Source organism: Anolis sagrei, chromosome 1, assembly GCF_037176765.1.
Source record: "Anolis sagrei isolate rAnoSag1 chromosome 1, rAnoSag1.mat, whole genome shotgun sequence".
Lineage (NCBI taxonomy): Eukaryota > Metazoa > Chordata > Lepidosauria > Squamata > Dactyloidae > Anolis > Anolis sagrei.
Genome location: NC_090021.1, coordinates 266659884 through 266682597, shown reverse-complemented (window position 1 = coordinate 266682597; position 22714 = coordinate 266659884). Strand labels below are relative to the sequence as shown.

At 40.0% G+C, this 22714-nt stretch overlaps 1 protein-coding gene across 1 annotated transcript; it reads left to right on the top strand.

Moving 5' to 3' along the window:
- Window positions 1-7402: 7402 nt before the first annotated feature.
- On the top strand, window positions 7403-13417 carry LTO1 (LTO1 maturation factor of ABCE1). The gene is made up of 5 exons (XM_060765465.2): window positions 7403-7597; window positions 8167-8272; window positions 8529-8599; window positions 11598-11715; window positions 12021-13417. The coding sequence occupies exons 1-5, from the start codon at window positions 7539-7541 to the stop codon at window positions 12087-12089; spliced, it is 423 nt and encodes a 140-aa protein (XP_060621448.2). The 5' UTR covers window positions 7403-7538; the 3' UTR covers window positions 12090-13417.
- The last annotated feature ends 9297 nt before the right edge of the window (window positions 13418-22714 follow it).

Sequence of the window (22714 nt, the reverse complement as noted above, 5' to 3'; positions counted from 1 at the left end):
TCTCATGGAAAAAAAATAACTTCTTCAGCTGCAGCACAGGGTGATATCAAAGTCTCATATTAAAAAGCATATTTATACAGATGTGGGAATGGCACAGAATGGAATAGGAGTTGCAAATCTTAAATTTGCATCCTTATCCCAAGGGCTGGGTGGTGTGATACTGATCTTTCAGATCTTTATAATGATGGGTTAGTGTGGACGTGTGAGAGCAATAAACCTGACTACCAAAAGTCAGATTTATTGCTTTCACACCTGGGTTGAAAATCCTCTGAGAAGATTTGTTTTGTTATGCAGTAGGGAGAACACTTGTTTATGTAGCATACCACAAAGAGAGCCAGTGTGATGTTATGGTTTGAAGATTATATTCTTTTCTAGGCTTTCTTTGTAATTTCCCTGTTCAAGAACCAATGAACCGTAAATCCCTTTCAGTTCATCCAGGAAAGTTTAAATGTTCTGGGCCTGGTTTGGGAGATATTATCATTTTTAACTGCAGAATATTTATTTCTCCAGTGTTATTTCACATAGCAGCTGAAGTGTCGGTCTCACTGATCCCCACTCAGTTTCCTTTTGCAGATTGGTAGATATGGAGAAATGCAAATGTGATCAATCAACACTGGGCTTCTCTATGTAGCTCACCATAATGTGTCTACAAACTTCAAAGGAAGGCAGGAGCATCCACAGTGGATCGGTTGGTGGGTGGGCGAGCAGGCGTTCTTCCCAGCCTTGAGAAATTCCATAGCAGGAGAACAGCATCTTCCTGCTCTTCAGCAATCTGGATGAGATACTTAACTTCCTTTGATGTGGCTAGTGTAGGAACAGGCTAGATAGATTTGCCTGTTCCTGTGCTCTATCATACATCATCTAAGTCATAGGCTATTTCTTTTCCTTTATCAAACAATTTATTGCTGTGAACAGGAAAAAAAGAAAGAACTACCCTGTTTTCAGGAAAAGAGCCATCACTCTTATTCACAAGATTACATAAACATTGACTTAAATGCAAAGCAACAAGAAACATTCAGTTGATGTTTTGTCTGGCAAGAGAATGCTCCTTTTTAGGCAAATGCCATATATATGTTGCAGCAACTCAGTCAAAGAGAAGATGGGATCCTTAGCAGCAAGAACAATGGCTCCACCAGACTTGGTGTCAGGAATGTGATTTATTTTTTGATACATGTTTTTCAACATATATTTTAATTACTGGGACCAGCAACACAATGGTAAGGTGTGCCCATACCATTAAACAAGGGAGTGCTCTGCTCAGATGGCCATTTCTTGATTTAAGGCATTGGCATGCTGGCCAATCTCCAACAGAGGGTGGGCGGGAGATGTCACTGCCTTGGACCTTTCATTATTGGCTGCTACTTCACAGCGGATGTCAGGTGGTGCAATACCAGCTAAACAGTATAATTTCTCCAGTGGTGGTGGGGGAGTAACATTGAAGGCACACAACAAAAGCCCACCTTAATCCCCATTATTGGGGAAAGGATGGGAAAATACTTGTGTGTCTTCATGTAATTTCCAGTTTAGGGTAATCCAAATATTACTCTTTCATGGGATTTTCTTGGTAGATTTTATTCAGAGGACGTTTGTCCTCAGCTTTGCTTTTAGTCTAAGGGTGTGTGACTTGCCACAACTAAGCAGAAATTTAAACCTTTGCCTCTTGGAATCTTATTAAACCCTTTGTGCTGACTGTTTACATCACAGAAGTGAGTGTGTCAATACTTTCATTTAATTTTGTAAATAAAATGTAAAAAAAAACTACAGAAGAAGCTAGTCAGAAGAAACAGCAGAATTTGAATATAGCTACTATCACCAGTCCATTGACAGTGGGTGGAACTGAAATAAAGGCTGTATCTACACTGCTATATAATGCAGTTTGAACTGCATTATATGGTAATTGTAGATCCAGCTTGATACCTTAAATGCTACACATATTTTAACAGCCAAGCCTCATGAGGGCCCTCTTGGCCAGTTGATCATATCTCCTTTCTGGTTCCTAGCCAACATCCTGCTTCTTGGCAGGGGGTTGGACTGGATGACCCACGAGGTCTCTTCCAACTCTATGCTTCTATGATTTCACAACATTGCAATAACTCCCTTCACCATTCTATTTATCTTGACTTTAGGGGGGATGTTATCTTCCTTCCTTAACTCCCAACAACCTCAGCATCACACTTAAAGGTTTTCCATGTCTATGGCTATTTACAATAAAAGCCTGCCTATAAAGGTCTGCTCTTGGGCACTCCATTCCATGAACTAAATCCAAACATTAGCTTCAATGAGCATAGACTTCTTCCGTCAATAGGATTTACTTAAGTGTGGATTAATCAAATTTATGTTGATTCAAAATGTCCATATTAGTTGGGACTAATATCTGGATTTGGCCCAGTGGATGGTTAATAACAAGTACTCACAAGTAATAATGAATGTGATAAAGCAGTTGATGAATGAGAGTTATTTTCCCAACAATCAAACCAATGAGTTTCAAAGAATGCTCTTAAACCTTATCTGCTTTTCTTGCGCAAATATAATCAGTCAGTTTATTAATTATATAGTAGATGTCTTCCCATTCAGATGTCAGACAAAGAGACAACTATATTATACTTCTTAAAAGTGATGTTTGCATTCAGGTGGCAAATTGCACCTTGCCCTTTGCTCAGTGACAAATTCTTCCAGCTTTCTATTCAACAATTTCTTTAAGTAACTGAAGTAGCTGTTTACAGAAGGACATTCTGACTGATAACTCTGGAGGGATTGTCCTGTTAAACCAGGTAGGATTAGATGTGAGCTTGAACCATGCACTTGAACAGCCATGTCTGGGTCACTCTGTACTTGAAAAAATAGCTGAAACACTCACATAGACTCTTGTAAAAATTGAAGAAGAAAGGGAAGTGTGGAGTTCATCTATTTGTTCTTCCAATATTTTGAAGACTAACACACCTCATAAAATATTAATACCAGCTTTCTGCCAAAAAGGAAAGCAACAAAGTGATAATCTGAATTGCCTTGAAATATTTAAATTCCTTCCCCAATATACATGTTTATGTATGAAATGTGTTATATATTTTGGTCAGTTTTAATGACTTAATTTATTTTTAATAGTCTCTTCTTTAATTCTGTCTGAATATGTATATATAACACATATATATACATAACGCTATATATATATCGCTATATATATATCACACACATATATATACATAACGCTATATATATATCGCTATATATATATAACGATATATATATATAACTATATATATATATATAGTTATACATATATAGTGTTATATATATATAGCGATATATATATCTAGCGTTATGTATATGTGTGTGTGTGATATATACACACACACACACACACACGATATATATATATATACAGGAGCCCCCGGTGGCGCAGTGGGTTAAAGCGCTGAGCTGCTGAGCTTGTTGACCAAAAGGTCACAGGTTCGAATCCGGGGAGCGGCATGAGCTTCCACTGTCAGCCTCAGCTTCTGCCAACCTAACAGTTTGAAAACATGCAAATGTGAGTAGATCAATAGGTACTGCTCCAGCAGGAAGGTAACAGTGCTCCATGAAGTCATGCTGACCACATGACCTTGGAGGTGTCTACATCTCCAGCTTAAAAATGGAGATGAGCACCACATCCCAGAGTCGGACACAACTGGACTTCATGTGAGGGGAAAACCTTTACCAACCTCTCTCTCTCTATATATATAGCATTGTTTTTCACTTTGATTACCTTTAAAGAGAGAAAATGTGGGTTATAAACAACAACAACAATTCCCATCCTTACAACTATTAAGCAGCATTATGGTCTTTCCTCTATATCAGGCATGGGCAAACTTTGGCCCTCCAGGTGTTTTGGACTTTGACTCCCACAGTTCCTAATAGCCTACCATCTTTTAGGAATTGTGGGAGTTGAAGTCAAAAACACCTGGAGGGCCAAAGTTTGCCCATGCCTGCTCTAGATCCACATTTTAACATTCTTGTAGCACTATCATTGCCATATGATCTTTTGATAAGACGCTTTATAAAAGTCTTGGGAAGAGAAAACATGGGAAGTTGAATTCTTTTTATATGCTTTGTAACACTGGATGATGGGATGTACTACACAACTGGTGATACTGAGAAGCGAGATTCGTTTGTATATATGCTTTGCAATTCTAGATGATGGGATACCACATACATAAAATTGTTTAACTATAGATAGTAAGTTCATCGTTAAAAATGGAGATGAAATTGAGGAAATAACTGAAAACATATATTTTGGTCTTGGTCAACAAGTACAGTTGAATAATTTGCCAAAATAATTTACCAAAAGCAAATGGACAATAAGACACTAGGTTGCTTGGATGGCTTTTACTTGAAACCGGACAGTGCTAACTGATGATAAGATGCCAATGAAGGTCAGAGCAGATATCTAAAACATTGAGCCAACAATGTGATGCTGTGTCAAAAAAAGCCAATGGGATTTTGGCCTGCATCAATAGGAGCATAGTGTCTAGATCTAGGGAAGTAATACTATCCCTCTATTCTGCCTTGGTTAGGTCACACCTGGGATATTGTGTCCAATTCTGGGCACCACAATTGAAGAGAGATATTGACAAGCTGGAATGTGTCCAGAGGAGGGCGACTAAAATGATCTGGAGAACAAGCCCTATGAGGAGTGGCTTAAAGAGCTGGGTATGTTTAGTCTAAAGAAGAGAAGACTGAGAGGAGACATGATAGCCATGTATATGTATGTGAGAGGAAGTCATAGGGAGGAGGGAGCAAGCTTGTTTTCTGCTGCCCTGGAGATTAGCACGCAGAACAATGGCTTCAAACAACAAGAAAGGAGATTCCATCTGAACATTAGGAAGAACTTCCTGATTGTGAGAGCTGTTCAGCAGTAGAACTCTCTGTCCCAGAGTGTGGTGGAGGCTCCTTCTTTGGAGGCTTTTAAACAGAGGCTGGATGCCCATCTGTCGGGGGTGCTTTGAATGCAATTTTCCTGCTTCTTGGCAGGGGTTTTGACTGGTGGCCCATGAGGTCTCTCCTAACTCTATGATTCTACGATTCTATGATTCTATGACTACAGTCTTATCGGCAATGTTATACACATCTGAAACATGGGAAACACCAAAGTAAGAGGACGAAAAACTGGCAGTGACTCAGAGAGCAATGGAAAGAAGGATGTGTGGTGTGACAATAAGAGATCAAGTCACCAAAAAAGAACCAGAGCACATGACGTGGTCAATGAAATCTATGAGGCAAAAAGCAGATGAGCAAGGCATATAGTATGAACAAAAGACAACTGATGGACATATCGACTAATGAACTGGATACCAAGAGATCACAAGTGGCCCTTAGGAAGACTTTGGACTCAGTAGGACAAACCAATAGTTAAGTTATTCAGCCAGAAATGGAAAAGAAAAGTATAGGATTGTATATTTTAGCAAATGGTTGATTTGTGTGAAGCCTAAAGGAGTGGATCGACAACAAATCAAATAGGATAGGATTAAATTCATCAAATTAAATGTATATCATTCATTAAAGGGCCAACAGAAATGCATATACACTTTCTCATTAATTGGACTGATAAGTAATACAGGAAGGCAACTGTCAGAGTATTTATTATTTATGTATTTGCACAGATGGTCAGAAGAGGGGAGGGGGGTGAGGGAAAGTGGTGTGGCAGTTTCCAAAGGTATCTGATGCAATCTAGCTGGAAGGTTGGCATGTTTGCTCTGCATGGAGTGGCCTCATAATAATGGAAGATCTATGTTTTCATTAAGACCTTTTGATGCCCAGGTTTTCAGCCTCTCTAGTAAAATAACATAATACAATAATTATTTAAAGACCTTTTGGTAGTGGAATACATTGCTTCAGAGTGGTCTGGACTCCATTTTTTGAGGTCTTCAAACACAACTTGGGCAAGTTTTGGGAGTGCGGTGAATCTACACCAGGTATGGACAAACTTTGGCCCTCCAGGTGTTTTGGACTTCAACACCCACAATTCCTAACAGCCTTTTGGCTGTTAGGAACTGTGCGAGTTAAAATCCAAAACACCTGGAGGGATAGCTGAAGTTTGATCATGCCTGGTCTTCACTATAGAGTTAATGCAGTTTGGCACCACTTTCCCTGCCATGGCTCGATGCTGTGTAATCACGAGGGCTGTAGTTTGGTGAAGTCCCAGCACTCTTTGGCAAAGAAGGTTAAGGACTTTGTGAAATTACAACTCCTATGATTCCCTAACATTGGGAATCATAGTAGTTAAAGTGGTATAAAACTGCATTAATTCTGCAATGAGTCTTTGGCTGGATTTACACTGCCCAATAATGCAGTCTCAGAATGCAGTTTAGTGCTTTTACTGCTTTTATATGGTCTGTACACTGCTTAGCCGGTATTGCACCACCTGACATCCACCGGGAAGTAGCAGCCAATAGTGAAAGGACCAAGGCAGAGACAGCTCCAGCTCATCCCCTGTTTGGGTATCAGCCAGCATGTCTACGACTTAAATCTAGACATAGTTTTCTAAGATCTACAGAGACACTCTCTGGAACACAGCAGCAAGCGAGAGTCCAAAAGTGGCAGGCTCAAACCCAGAATCTCAACAAATGGCTGATACCAAATGAGAGACTCCCCCCTGGGCACACAGAGGACTGGGCGACTTGGAAGGTGCTGAACAGACTGCGCTCTAGCACCACAAGATGCAGAGCCAACCTTCAGGAATGGGGCTACAAAGTGGAATCCTCGACATGCGAATGGGGAGAGGAGCAAACCACTGACCACCTGCAATGCAACCTGAGCCCAGCCACATGCACAATGGAGGACCTCCTTGCGGCAACACCAGAGGCACTCCAAGTGGCCAGATACTGGTCAAAGGAGATTTAATCAACTACCAAACTCACACATTTTGTATTTTGTCTGTTTGTTTGCTTTGTTCTGTTAGAAATGTAATATAATTGACTGGTTGCCCTGAAACGAGAAATAAAAAATAATAAATAAATAAATAAATAAATAAAATATGGTCTGTATTATATGTTAATGTTTTGAATTATATTTTATGTTGTTGGTGACATTGATTACCGATTGTAAACCGCCTCGAGTTGCCTTCGGGCTGAGAGAGGCTGTATATAAGTATGGTTGGTAAATAAATAAATAAATAAATAAATAAATAAATAAATAAATAAATAAATAGATGTATTGCACTGGATTATATGAGCCTACACACTCATATGCAGGTGATCTGCATTCTGAAACTGCTCTACAGGAACTTTGTAGAAGGCGCCACTTTCTTTTTTCACAGAGGACGCGCGCCCTCCAGTGGCATGTCTGCGGAACGACAGGAGAAAAAGATGCCGGGAGGGAATGAACTCACCGCGTTCTCCGGATTCCGGCCCTGACGTCACGAGGGGAAGCCGGCTCCTTCTACGGAGCATGCGTAGAACGGCCCTGCGGATTGATCCCTCCGGCGTGCCGTCCATCGTTCTGCGCATGATTGGGAGGACTGCTTGTGAGGAAGAGTTGCTCGGGAGCCGTCCAGCGGAGCCGTGATGGAAGAAGGCGGCCTTGAGCCGGATGCTTTCGACGCCATCGTCATGGCAGAGGCAAGGTACGTGGGCTCACCGTGGTTTCGGGCCTACTCTCTGGGCCTTTTGGATTTAACTTTCTCCTTCGCCTCTGTACTGGGAGAGAGAGAGAGAGAGAGAGAGAGAGGCCCCTTCCACACAGCTGAATAAAATCCCACATTATCTGCTTTGAACTGGGTTATATGGCAGTGTGGACTATGCCTTGATATTCTGGGTTATATAGCTGTGAGGAAGGGCCCAGAGAATCATAGAATCCTAGAGTTGGAAGAGACCTCATGGGCCATCCAGTCCAACCCCCTGCCAAGAAGCAGGAATATTGCATTCAAATCACCCCTGACAGATGGCCATCCAGCCTCTGCTTAAAAGCTTCCAAAGAAGGAGCCTCCACCACACTCCGGGGCAGAGAGTTCCACTGCTGAACAGCTCTCACAGTCAGGAAGTTCTTCCTCATGTTCAGATGGAATCTCCTTTCTTGTAGTTTGAAGCCATTGTTCTGCGTCCTAGTCTCCAGGGAAGCAGAAAACAAGCTTTCTCCCTCCTCCCTATGACTTCCTCTCATGTATTTATGCATGGCTATTGTGTCTCTTTATAGATTTCATGGCGAAGGCTACCAGGAAGGCTATGCTGAAGGACTTCATGCTGGTGTCATTGAAGGAAGGCAATATGGAGTGCAGCAAGGGGCTAACATTGGATTAGAAGTATGTACTGATCTTGTTTCAAGCGAGAGAGATATATTACTCTGTTAATTAAACACCTGCAGTTCTATAATTGACCTTATTGAAATTCTGTGGCAGTAAAAACACATTCATTTAATCCAAATTAAGCTTTGTGTAACTATTTATTTAAGATGTTTTTAAAAAGAAAATGTGACTTGAGCTGCTGTTATTAGAGAGGAAGTAATATTGTTAGTATTGGTAACATAAGAATAAAAATACCTCTTTTTCAAATATATAGATTGGGTCATATCTTGGTTTTGCAGTGACATGGAAGAAATTGCTTAATGCCAGTTCTGATGAAAAACACAGGTAGGTATGAAACTATACATTCATATTCTCTCTTTCTCTATCACTCACACACACACACACACACACACAATGAACCAGATAGGAATTTATTCACTTGTGGAGTGGGATTTTGAACCAGGGGATTAGTTCTAGTGATGTGGTAGAGCGTATTATTTGTATACATTCTTCACTCTTTTCTTGTTATTTCCTGTACTTTCACGAAACTTGGTGTGTGGGGTTAGGGAAATGCTGTAACTATAAGGAGGTTCACTCAAGAAACTTCAATCAGGAAAGAGAATGATAAGGGAGCAAGTAATATTTTCTCAGTTTATTTCAGATCTCCTTATCATAGGTTTATTCCTCAGATGTGTGATTTTTCTTTTGGATTAAGACAAAAAATACTTGTAGGGAGAGGCAGAGAATACCGGAAAAGGAAATAAAGGTGCAGTCAATCACAGCCTGAGAGTTACAGTCAAGATGGGGTGAAGAGGAATTAAAGAAGACAGCATTATTTACCGGGATTGTGGCGCAGCTGGCTGAGTGTCAGCTGCATTAAGATCACTCTGACCAAAAGGTCATGAGTTCGAAGCCAGCCCGGGCTGGAGTGGGTGTCCAGCCATTGTGTAGCCCGTTGTCGACCTTTGCAACCCGAAAGACAGTTGCATCTGTCAAGTAGGAAAAAAAGGGACCACCTTGTGTGGGAGGCTAAATTTAACTAATTTATGAGGCCATAAAGAAAGAAGACTCCGGGGAATGTGGAATGCGGAAGAACTTCATCGGTGTCGTTGATGGACGATGAAAAGCAGCAGCTCCCCTGGCGGCCAGAAAAAAAAAAAGTTAAATAGCCTTTGTCTGTTAAATGTTGTTTGTCAAACTGGCATTGAATGTTTGCCATATATGTGTTTACTGTAATCCGCCCTGAGTCCCCTGCGGGGTGAGAAGGGCGGAATATAAGAACTGTAAATAAATAAATAAAATAAATACTCTTCCTTGCATTTGGACTTAAGGCCTAAAAACGACAGCACTGGCTGCTGTGCCTGCTCAGTATTCTAAATCATACTATGTATTATGTCTAGACCTTTGGAAACATGGTATAGAAAACTTCACTTCTTAAATATTTTAAGAAAGCTCAGCAAAAATATTCAGTTGAATCATTGTAGATAATGCTTGCTTGAACTGATATCATTATTGCTGCAGGTGATTTTGGCTTCTTGAACAAGAGGATCTAAGTTAGGTTTTATAATGTAATAATAATAATAATAATAATAATAATAATACTTTATTTCTATATCGCCCTCTCTCTCCAGAGGGACTCAGGGCAATTTACACACAAAAAGCATACATTCACTGCCTCAAAATGGGTACAAACATCAAAATAATACAGATAATGGATAGTAAAAAACAAGAAACTTACAACTAAAGAATTGAGTATCGAAATAAAAATAAAATGAGAACAATCGACTAAGACATAAAAAACTAAAACATGAGTAAACATTACAATATACACCCTAAAAGCAAATTAAGAAACATTTTATTTATTTATTTATTTATTTATGACATTTATATGCCGACCTTCTCACCCCAAAGGGGACTCAGAGCATATATATATATACATACAATATATTATATTATTAGCATAGTACAATATCAGTATTATATATTACTATATTGTACTATACCATTATATTGTAATATTATTAGTAATATTACATGTAATATAAAATATATAATGATAATATTGTATTATTATTATTATTAGTAGTAGTAGTAGTAGTAGTATTATATTGTATTACATTATAATATTTTAAATATTGTATGTATATACAATATATTATTAGTAAAGCACAGGAGACAAGATCGAACTGCCTTCTGCCCCCTTTCTCTTCACTCTGGCCAGAGCAAAAAACAGTTTTTATGTCCTCCCCTCATGTAATACATACCCTCGAGGGATGGTTCCTTGAACTGCTAGGGCATATTTTCGGCGCTTTGGAGATGGCTGCCAATAATAGCACGTGGATGTAGTTTCCATTTCTCCTTCAGATACAGAGGTGATTCTTAATTGGCTGAATTCCACTGATAGACGTTGAGAGATGAGGTCATGTGTGGAAGAATATTGGTGCTTTTCACAGACAAGCATTTCTGGGCTCGCTGCCTGACAGATGGATACCTCTCTGTTCTAGCTGGTGCCAGATTGCTTAATAGGGGTATTTACTAGGCCTGGGTAACAACGCAAAAATTTGTTTCTAAAATCGATTTGTAATTGGGGTGTTTTTTTTTGTTTCGATATTTAAAATAATTACAAAATTTTCCAAAAAAAAAGTTCGGTATTTACGAAATTTCGTAAATATTTACAAAACATTTTGTAAAGATGGCGCCCTTTTTTTCCAATATTTTTTAAATATTTTTTTAATTTAATTATTAATTTAGTAGAATAGGGAGGAGAAATTAAAATTATTATTAAGGAGGGAAGGCAGGCACTCACTCTGGCGGGCCCTCTCACTCGCCGCTCGCTTGCCCCTCTCGCTCGCCGCTCGCTTGCCCCTCTCGCTCGCCGCTCGCTCGCCCCTCTCGCTCGCCCTCTCGCTCGCTTGCTTAGCCGGCGCCGAGAGAGGAGAGCTCCCAGCAAGCATCGGCAGGCGGCCATCTTACGTATTTCCGAAATGGACGGAAATACAAAATTTTTTGGCGCCTGCCGTTTCGATATTTAAAAACACTTCCAGGTTAAAAAAAAAGTTTTGTAATCGTTTCGTAATTCAAAAATTAACGAATTTTTTAACGAATTACGAATTAACGAAACGAATTGACCAGCCCTAGTATTTACTTGTACATTGCAGAGCCTCTTCCAGAAAACTGTGCTTTGAAAACAGAATGAAATCACATTTCAGTCCTCTTGCACCAGATACAGGAATAGGAATGTAAAACATAAGGTTTAAGCCCCTGAAATATAGTCTAAAGCAGGCCTTCTTTGTATTATGAAATAACTTTTTTCATACATATGTGATGCCTTCATGTTTTTCAGTAAAAAGGCAAAAGTTCTAGAGTCCTTAATAGAGATGATTGAGAAATTTCCCCATGAAGATCCAGTCTATGAGAGACTTCAAGATGACCTAGAGAAAATTAGAGGACGATTCAAGCAGGTTGGTTGCCAATTTAAACATTGGAACAAAAGATCTTTCCAAAGGATTTTTTTAAAGTATGTTTCTGCCAGTGGAATAATCACCTCTGGAGGACTGAGGGCCTTTCAGAGCAGATTAGGAAGTAGAGAGGTATAAGGGGAAAAAAAGAAGGCCTTTGAATTAGTGATTTTTGCATGTCACTTGCATACTGTTGAAGTGAAATAATTCCATAATGATATAATATAGCTGAGGAACTGATAGAGATGATGTGTAACATAAATGTAATTTTTAAAATCCAAACTAGTGGTTTCTCTTTCTTATTATAGGCTTGTTCATTGCTGCATATTCCATCTGATGCTCGACTTGGATCTGGAGGATCTGCTCTCACATTCTGAAAACCACCTGGACAGAGATGAAAAGCATTTTTGTTTCAACAAACAGTGAAATCTTGGACAGACAAATTAAGCAGAAAAATATTTTTACATACATATATATAGAGAGAGAGAAAGAGAAGAGAGAAGAAAGCTAATATTTCTATAGGACTATGCGTATTGTATGTTGCTTGACTGCACTCAGTTCCATTTGGATACTCCAGTTTAAGAAGGTAGTGACTCTATGATGAGGTGATCTGTTCAAGAACTATTTCGAAATTAATGTTGGACGTTGTCCTGAAACATAATGATTACAAAACAGTACCAATTTAGCAGTTTTACTAATGTTAAGTAAATACGTAGCTTTGAATGGATTTAAGACATTTACAAACATGTTTTCTTCTCTGAAGATTTTATCCATGAACTTGACATTCTCCTGGAAATATGTCTAAAAATATATTTCACTATATTAGTGCAAGGAACCCAGTCAACGATCTGTGTAACAGATGTTATGTGATTTCACAAATGTAGTATCATCTGGGATGATGCAGCATTACAGTGATAAGTGATTTATTTATGAACTATATTGAAATACAAATATCTGAGTAAAAATAAGCTTAAACTGAGGTCAGAAGTTTTTTTGTAACCACCATCACCATGTGGGTGTGCCCAATAAAGTAGGGGAATGACTTTGCCATAATACATTTCTGGGAATATGATTTACTTGATATGAAGCAAGTGGCAAGGTCTACAGCAATTTCGCAGGTGCCAAAGATAACCCCAGTTCTTCAATTAACTTTAAAGTGTCTCTGGGGAAGAAACTGAATTGGGCTTGGAGGCTTAGCTCTGTCAATGCTACTCCAAAGTGGTGGTCCACGGATTGGTGCAAGGTGTACGAGGTTTTGGCTGCCAGTACCTGCTGAGTTTCTGGGAAAGAAGCAGTTGTAGCCAAAGAGCACGAGTATGGTAGCAGTCCAAGGCATGTAAGCAAAAACATTTGCTGCTTCTTGGGAAGCACTGACATGCAGGAACTTCATGGCAAGTCTTTCTCTTTCCATGTCCTTTGGCATCACCATTCATGAAGAGGTCACAGTAAATTTTCACTGTCTGCTTGTACAAGTAAGGCCTGGGTCTACCTGCTCTTTCCTGTCCATATGATGAAATAACACGAAAGCCGCATGCATGAGTGCAAGGAGAAGGCTTGAAGCATTGTTTTTGAAACCCTGTTTCATCAGGTGTGTTGCTGATTGTTGTATTCCATGCCCATAATTTTCTTGCATTGTTTGTCTGGACTTCCCTTACTGACTTCTATAATAAAAGGAATAAAAGATGTTCTAAATCTGTTTACTTTTCCCTCCTAGTATATGACTATCATTGTGTGATTACTTGTGTGATGTAGTTCACACAGTTTGCTCAGCCAGAGTGAAAAGGTTGGGTGATGTGGAAGAGCAGCAGAGACCTTTTATTCCCCAGTCCATATTTCTTTGCTGCAGGACTATTTGCTGAACAAAGGGAAGTCATGGGAGAAAACAGCAATGATAAGCTCTTTGGGGTTGAGGAACAGGGCCAATGGAAGTTGCCTCCAGCATCATTTGGACTGCTGTCCAGCAGCATCTGAGAAGTTACTCATACCCCTCTTGCCCTATTGGGCCCTACTTACACAGGTGCTGTCTCCAAAGGAAGTTTGTGTCCTGTTTGTTAACTATTGGAGTAGATCAACATGAGAAAATGTTAGTTTAGGGCCACCTAGTGGGAAAACTCATATCAGCCAGAAAAGTCTGCTTTTGTGTTTTGTAGGCTGCTAGAAAGGGGTAAGGGTTATTCATTCATTTTCCAGATAATTAGAATAGAATTCACTGCATTTCTCCTCAAAAACTGGGATTTCAAATGTAAACAACATTACAATGAAAGCATACAATACTGAAACCAATCTCTTGAATGAGCCAGTTGCTGAAACTGAAACAACTTGTGCAATATCTGGAATTGGATTTTCTTTGTTCCATGTTCTATTGTGTAACTAATTATTCTCATATTTCAATTACATTGCAAAATAGGGCGCAATGCAGTAACGTCTATTGAGAAGCATTCACGATTTATTGTATACATTTAACGGTGTGCTCGTGTTCCATATATTTCTTCTGAAGTTGAATAGTTTTCATTCTTGTTTCCTAAACGTCCTTTTGCATTTGACCGAAAACAGGCAACAGTGACCACATTGTCTGTGGCTTTAATCAATTCTTCCTCTTTGCATGACACAGGGCATTGTAGGCAAACATACAGATGTGGAGTTGTTTGTTCTGCTCTATAGTAGCACAAGGTGGAGGGTTCTAGGTAGTGCCATTTTGCCAGATTGTCTTTTGATCTGCCCACTCCACTTCTGGGTCTGATTTGCCCCTGGAGGCAGACCCTCGTGGAGGCCACCCAGTTGAGATTTTCTGGTTTAGCTGCCCGGAGGGATAGTCTTGCTGTTGCTGGGAGGGGGGACATTAAGAGGAGTGGTGGTTCTCATGAAGCTTTTCCTTGATTTGAGTCTATTGAGAGGAGGCTGATAGTCATGCATTGGATGGCTTTCACAGCATTCAACCTTATTTCTCTCACAGTTAGCAGCAACTTCCCATCACACAACCCGGGGGGGGGGGGGGGGATGCCAGATAGCTAATGAACCAACCAGTCATTGCCCATTGCCCTATTATACCATGACTTTTACAGTATGGACTTAGATTTCAAAATCTGTAGGGCAAATGTGAATTACTTTATAAGAGCTAAATATTTTTTAAATGTACCGTATGATTGAAACACCTTGAGATCTTTAAAACACACACAGAGATAAGGTGCAAAATCCAGCTATTCCTTTGTAGCCCTGTTCTCTAACCAGAAAATCATAGTGGAATTTATAGTTCCAGTGCATTTGAAGTTGCTAGGTTGGGATAGGCTGCTTTATAGCATTGTGAATAATTTTGTATGTGGATGCTTGCCATAGATGCAGGTGAAACATCAGGAGAGAATGCTTCTAGAACATGGCCATATAGCCCGAAAAACCTACAACAACCCAATTTTGTGTGTGCTTGGGATTTTTGAAAATTCACTCCACCCTTTGTGAAAATTGAGATCTTACAGAAACTTCTTTGTCCACTTAAACAAATGTCTTATGTTCTTGTAGGTTTTATTGGGCTATAGGGCCATGTTCCAGAGGCATTTCTCCTGACGTTTCGCCTGCATCTATGGCAAGCATCCTCAGAGGTAGTGACTAGTGAGGTCTGTTGGAAATAGGAAAATGGGTTTATATATCTGTGGAATGACTGGGGTGGGGCAAAGAGCTCTCTGCTGAAACTAGGTGTGAATGTTTCAGCTGATCACCTTCATTAGCATTTGAAGGCTTGGCTGAGCCTGGGAAAATGTTCTGTTGAGAGGTGTTAAGATGTGCCTGGTTGTTTCCTCTCTGCTGTTTTGCTGTAGTAATTTTAGAGTTTTTTAATACTGGTAGCCAGATTTTGTTCATTTTCATGGTCTTCCTTTCTGTTGAAATTGTCCACATGCTTGTGGATTTCAGTGGCTTCTCTGTGTAGTCTGACATGGTGGTTGTTGGTGTGGTCCAGCATTTCTGTGTTCTCAAATAATATGCTGTGTCCAGGCTGGTTCATCAGGTGCTCTGCTATGGCTGACTTCTCTGGTTGAAGTAGTCTGCAGTGCCTTTCATGTTCCTTGATTCGTGTTTGGGCGCTGCGTTTGGTAGTCCCTATGTAGACTTGTCCACAGCTGCAGTGTATGGTATACGGTAGACCCCTACAGAGGTGAGAGGATCCCTCTTGTCCTTTGCTGAACGTAGCATTTGTTGGATTTTCTTGGTGGGTTTGTAGATTGTTTGTATGTTGTGTTTCCTCATCAGCTTCCCTATGCGGTCAGTGGTTCCCTTGATGTATGGCAGGAACACTTTTCCTCTGGGTGGATCTTCATCTTGACTCTCGTGGCTTGTTCTTGGTCTTGCAGCTCTTCTGATGTCTGAGGTGGAGTATCCATTGGCCTGGAGAGCCCAGTTGAGGTGGTTCAGTTCATCTTGGAGGAGGTGGGGTTCACAGATTCTTTTTGCACGGTCTGCCAAGGTTTTAATGGTGCTTCTTTTTTGACTTGGGTGATGGTTGGAGTTTTTGTGTAGATATCTATCTGTGTGTCTGGGTTTTCTGTAGACGGTGTGACCCAATTGTTGATCTGGTTTGCGGATGACTAGGACATCTAGAAAAGGCAGTCTTCCTTCATTTTCTTTTTCCAGACACGCATCAAGGAACATGAAAGGCACTGCAGACTACTTCAACCAGAGAAGTCAGCCATAGCAGAGCACCTGATGAACCAGCCTGGACACAGCATATTATTTGAGAACACAGAAATGCTGGACCACACCAACAACCACCATGTCAGACTACACAGAGAAGCCACTGAAATCCACAAGCATGTGGACAATTTCAACAAAAAGGAGGAGACCATGAAAATGAACAAAATCTGGCTACCAGTATTAAAAAACTCTAAAATTACTACAGCAAAACAGCAGAGAGGAAACAACCAGGCACATCTTAACACCTCTCAACAGAACATTTTCCCAGGCTCAGCCAAGCCTTCAAATGCTAATGAAGGTGATCAGCTGAAACATTCACACCTAGTTTCAGCAGAGAGCTCTTTGCCCCACCCCAGTCATTCCACAGATATATAAACCCATTTTCCTATTTCCAACAGACCTCACTACCTCTGAGGATGCTTGCCATAGATGCAGGCGAAACGTCAGGAGAAATGCCTCTGGAACATGGCCCTATAGCCCAAAAAAACCTACAAGAACCTAGTGATTCCAGCCATGAAAGCCTTTGACAATACAAATGTCTTATGAACTTTCTTGATGAGAAGAATGAGTAAGACTGAACTCCAAAGTGGCACAGCATGGAAACCTTGGGAGGCTACCTGTTAGGATTTTCCTTGGTGGCACCCTTTATTAAGTGAGGAGTAATATACTAGAAGAAAAAGAAATATAAGTACCAATTAACTGCCACACACAATTAACTAGGATTTGATGTTTTAATTTATAGAATCACATTTTGCTGAAGATTCTTCATAGAACTTGACCTATAATGTAGATGTTTGGGGACATTGTGATCTGCATGGTTGTAAATACCATCATAAATTTCAGGAATTTGTTACACTACTTTAAAAAATAAACAAAAACGGAAAAGCATTCCAACAAATTAATTGATTTTTGGCATTGGGTTTTTGTTTTGTACCTGATAAAGTCAACATATTAGACAAAAATATCTAATATGTTAGAGTGGGGTTTGGAGAGGGGCATTGAAATTTTTGCTGGGATCCATTAATAACTTCAATACAATACTAATATACTAATACTAATATACTAATATCTGGATTTATTTTCCTTGTGGAGTCCCCGGTGGTACAATGGGTTAAACCCTTGTGCCGGCAGGACTGCTGACTGAAAGGTCAGCAATTAAAATCTGGGGAGCAGGGTGAGATCCCATCTGTCAGCTCCAGCTTCTCATGTGGGGACATGAGAGAAGCCTCCCACAGGATGGTAAAACATCCGGGCGTCCCCTGGGCAATGTCCTTGCAGATGTCCAATTCTCTCACACCAGAAACAATTTGCAGTTTCCCAAGTTGCTCTTTACACGGAAAAAGAAATTCCTTGAGTTTTTTGGCTGCGAGTGTTTGAATGAAACATTTAATTCTGGGTAAATAAACCCCTTTTGAACATAGGGCATTTTTATACCCTGTGATACCCTTTATTGCTATCAGAAAATATCTTGTGAATTACATATATTTTGTAATTCATTATAACACTTTAAGGTTAAATCTGACAATTTTGTTCACTGTCTTAAGGTTAGAGAAATGTGCACATAAGGTTGTATCCTACAAATGTCACAGCCCTCTGAAACCAATTTGGAGGATATGTGGAGAGAAAGAGAAAATTGGAAATATACCGTTCATTTTGGAGATGCCATTGAAGAGTTCGTTCTCATGTGTGCCAATACACAAGCACACATACACACACACACTTTAACTAGTCAGGTTGCACAAGATCTATACTATACTCCGAAAGTTTTCTGTTGAGATTTTTAAATTCAATTTTTCATTGTTAGGAACAAATGGTTCTTTAAGTTTATGGTTTTTTGTTTTTTTTAAAAAAAAAACTTACAGTAGTTTTCAACACTACAGTCCCAACAATTGAAGAAATAGACCTAAGTTAGCAGTTGATCTCCCTGCATCCTAACTTTACAGTCTCACTTAGAAAAGGTGTTGATTCTTTATATGGGATTTGATTTACTTAGAAGAGATTAGATTAATCTCAATTTGCAAGGTTTTTGAAACCTAAGCTCCATAAACTCTTTTATGTCTACACCTATTGTTCTCTGTGCTACCAAATTAAATATGCAGCATGCCAAGGGTGGAATGTCTTTTTTTTTTTTTACGGGCGGCAGCTTTTATGGCAAAGAATTAATTATATCAAAGACTCTACACTTAGGAGTAACACAACCCAGACCATTAAAATGTGTAAGAAAATGTCTCCCTTGTACAAAACCATACCCTGATGTTTGACATGGACAATAATGACTTGTATGCTTTGATCCTAGGTACTCTGTTCCCTTTTATGTTTTCAGGTCTATGATCCATTTCACCCAGAGCTGGTCCAAGAGATTTTGTAGCAGGAGGCAAATGGTAACTCCCCCCCCCCCCCCCCCGCATTCAAATTCAAGGTGTATAATGCCCAAAGCCAGTCAAATGAGTTGGGCAGAAATTCCCTTAGGCACCTTTCTTCAGAATAGTGAGAAATTAAAGGACTAGCCATTTGCCGACCTTTCATGACCACCAGGAGTTGTAACCTGAGTTGCTTGGTGAACCTGATTCAGCTAAATCAAGTATTTTGGTCATGAAAATGTTAGTAGAGGAAAAAAAGCATGGTGGCTATTGATGTAAGACTAGATCACTGGTTTAATACAGGTGTGGAAATAAAGGGGTACAGACTTCTTTCCAGATATAACCCACTCTTTGCAGTTTCACAAATTCATAATTCCTCCAAGACTTCAATGCCTCTAACAATTTTTGCAACCCACTCAAAATGCCACAAAACAGCCTCTGGTGTGATGGCTGTTATATGTCTTGACTTACAGTAACTCTATCAAAGCGTTTTCTTTGGTAAGATATCCAGAGAGGAGGTTTCTCTGGCACTAAGAGTGTAACTTGTCCAAGATCACCTGGTGAGTATGACCAAGCAAGAATCCCAACCCCTAATTCCCCCCCTGGGACAACTATGTCGTAGTTGCTCTACTAAAGGTGGAAAAGTGAGGATTGTGGGGAAAACAACTGAAAATCAGCCTAAATACAGATAATTAGGGAAAGTTTACTGCCAATTTTAGTCCAAAAAATTGGTACTGGATCCTGCCCATGAGAAGGGGTTAAAATTGGCCTTCCACATAATTGCCACCTCCTGGTATGATGAAAGTCAACACAGTTAGCAAATATTAGAAGAATCTCCATAAATTAGAATGATTTTGTGAAACAGCATTAAATGTTCAAGCATAACATGAATAGCTCTAGAAAGAAAGGAAAATGGGTACCTATCTGAGCTCCAAGCAATTTCCTTTAGATGAAATCTCTACAAAGTATGATTTATTTAACAACAACTACAACAACAACAATGTTATTTCTTACCTGCCTTTCCTCATGGCTTGAGGGAGGTTACAGAAGAATTAAAAAAATATAAACACTGCAAAAAAAAAAACCCTACAAATACACACATTAAAACATACCTCTATAAAAGCTACACACCAAAACGTATCTCTATAAAATACATATTACAATACACAAAGCAGAGATTAAACAAAGGAAACCCATTTAAAATCCATGCTTAAAGACTGTCTGGGTAGGCCTGATGGAAGAGATAGATCTTTACAAGGTTTTTAAATTCCGACAGCTCATTTAGCTGTCATAATTCGTCCAGCAAGTCATCCCACTGTCTTGGGGCGGCCGATGAAAAGGTCCTCAGGGTGGTGATTGCCAGTCGGATTCTGGCTGGTTGGAGCAGACATCCCCCTCGTCCCAGAGGATCTAAGTGCATGGGGCAGATTGTATGCAAGAAGGTGATCCTTTAGGTAACTTAAATATAAACCATGTAGCCAGGATTTCGTTTGGGGCGGGGGCTGAATTTTTTTCATGGGGGGTTTCGGGGGGGGGGGGGCTAAGTCTGAGTGAAAGAGGATCTAGCCTAGCAAACCTTTTGTATCATTACCCCAATACCCCCATGCATATGGGATATATTGAGTATGGTGATCAGATCATGATATGAATAAACATAACAGTTTAAGTAATGCACCAGTAAGGCCTTTTCGCGAACCACCATGAGAATTGGGGGGGGGGGGGGCTGAAGTCCCCCGAGGCCCCCCCTCCCCGGCTACATGCCTGCATGTAGGGCAGTGTTTCTCAACCTTCCTAATGCTGCAACCCTTTAATACAGTTCCTCATGTTGTGGTGACCACCAACCATAAAATAATTTTTGTTGCTACTTCATAACTAATTTTGCTACTGTTATGAATCGTAATGTAAATATCCGATATGTATTTCCATTCACTGGACCAAACTTGGCACAAATACCCAATACGCCCAAATCTGAATACTTGTGGGGTTGGGAGGGAGATAGATTTTGTAATTTGAGAGTTGTAGTTGCTGGGATTTATAGTTAACCTACAATCAAAGAGTATTCTGAACTCCACCAATGATTGAATTAAACCAAACTTGGCACACAACTCCCATGACCAACACTGGAAGGGTTTTGCGGGTATTGACCTTGAGTTTTATTTTTTTATTTTTTTAATTTATTTAGAGTTTTTGTATACCGGTCTTCTCAACCTCCTAAGAGGGACTCAGGCCGGTTTTTGAGTTGTAATTCACCTACATCCAGAGAGCACTGATGGAGCTGGACCAAACTTGGCACAAAGACTCAATATGCCCAAATGTGTAGTTTGGTGGAGTTTGGGGAAAATAGACCTTGACATTTAGGAGTTGTAGTTGCTGAGATTTATAGTTCACTTACAGTCAAATAGCATTCTGAACCCAATCAACAATAGAATTGGGCCAAACTTCCCAAACAAAATCCCCATGACCAACAGAAAATATTGCATTTTCTGATGGTCTTTAGTGACCCCTCTGACACCCCCTCACGACCCCCCAGAACTCCCAACCCCCAGGTTGAGAAACACTGATGTAAGGCTTTAAAGGTCAAAACCAACATCTTGTTTCATGTCTGGAATTCCTGTTTTCAGAATGTTGCTCTTTATTTACTATCCTGATTTTAGAGGTTTTTTTTTAAAAAAACTGGTAGCCAGATTTTGTTCATTTTCATGGTTTCCTCCTTTCTGTTGAAATTGTCCACATGATGTGGATTTCAATGGCTTCTCTATGTAGCTTGACATGGTAGTTGTCAGAGTGGTCCAGCATTTATCAAATAATGTGCCATCACACCTGGGGGCTATAACTCTTAGTGAAAGAGGCATGGACGTGACATATTTCCCCCAGGGGATTGCTTCTTGCCCTCCTTTAGGAAAACTGGAACTCCCAAGGACCAAAACACTGTAGATAACTCAAAATAGGTTTAATTGTTCACAAAGAGTTATCCCTTTAAGGCAATGAGCTGGAAGTTTCAAAGGGGTAAAGGAAATATAAATTACAGTCTCTGGTTGTCTTGGGTCCAAGGAGATTTCACAGCTGAGAATTTTTTCCAGGTCCCTCTTTCTCAATGGTTGTGAATATCGGAATAACCACAACCCCAATTCCAATGGCCTGTATTTTGAAGGCACAAAGCCTTCCTCTGATGCCAAAGAACTGGTTTGAAGGCGCTTGAGACTTCTCAACGTCATCCAGGTTGATCTGAACATGAAGCATAAGTCTCAAGGGTAAGAACTGGTGCTGAGAGCTAACTTAATCAAGGGCTTCAGAACCAAGTCTCTCTCTCACGTCCATCTGATAGAAAGTTTGATGGTGGAATGGAAAAGGAAACACTGTCCTGCTCTCTAGGAAGAGGTGGGGTCAAACAGTTGAGCAGGAGGAGCAATTTAACTGGTGCAAACAACATTGATTGTCAGCTATAAATAACCAATCAATCCAACTATACATTTACAGGGTAAAAAGGCAAAATCAGGCATGATACAACAGTTCAAATCCTGCAACTTACAGTTCTACATATAGATGGTGCCACTCACGCCATCACAAATAATATGCTGTGTCCAGGTTAGTTTATCAGGTGCTCTGCTATGGCTGACATCTCTGGTTGAATTGGTTTGCAGTGCCTTTCATGTTCCTTGATTTGTGTTTGGGAAATGCTGCATTTGGTGGTCCCTATGTAGATTTGTCCACAGCTGCATGGTATACGGGAGACTCCTACAGAGGTGAGGGGATCTCTCTTCTCCTTTGCTGAATCTAGCATGTTTGATTTTCTTAGTGGATCCATAGATAGTTTGTTGTTTTTTCATCAGCATCCCTATGAGGTCAGTGGTTCCCAGTGTATGGTAAGAACATAAATCCTGATATCCAGAAAATCTGCCTGAAGAGTTGACAAGAACATAATCATGTTCCTGACATAGTAACTGCAATCTTTTAACACCATT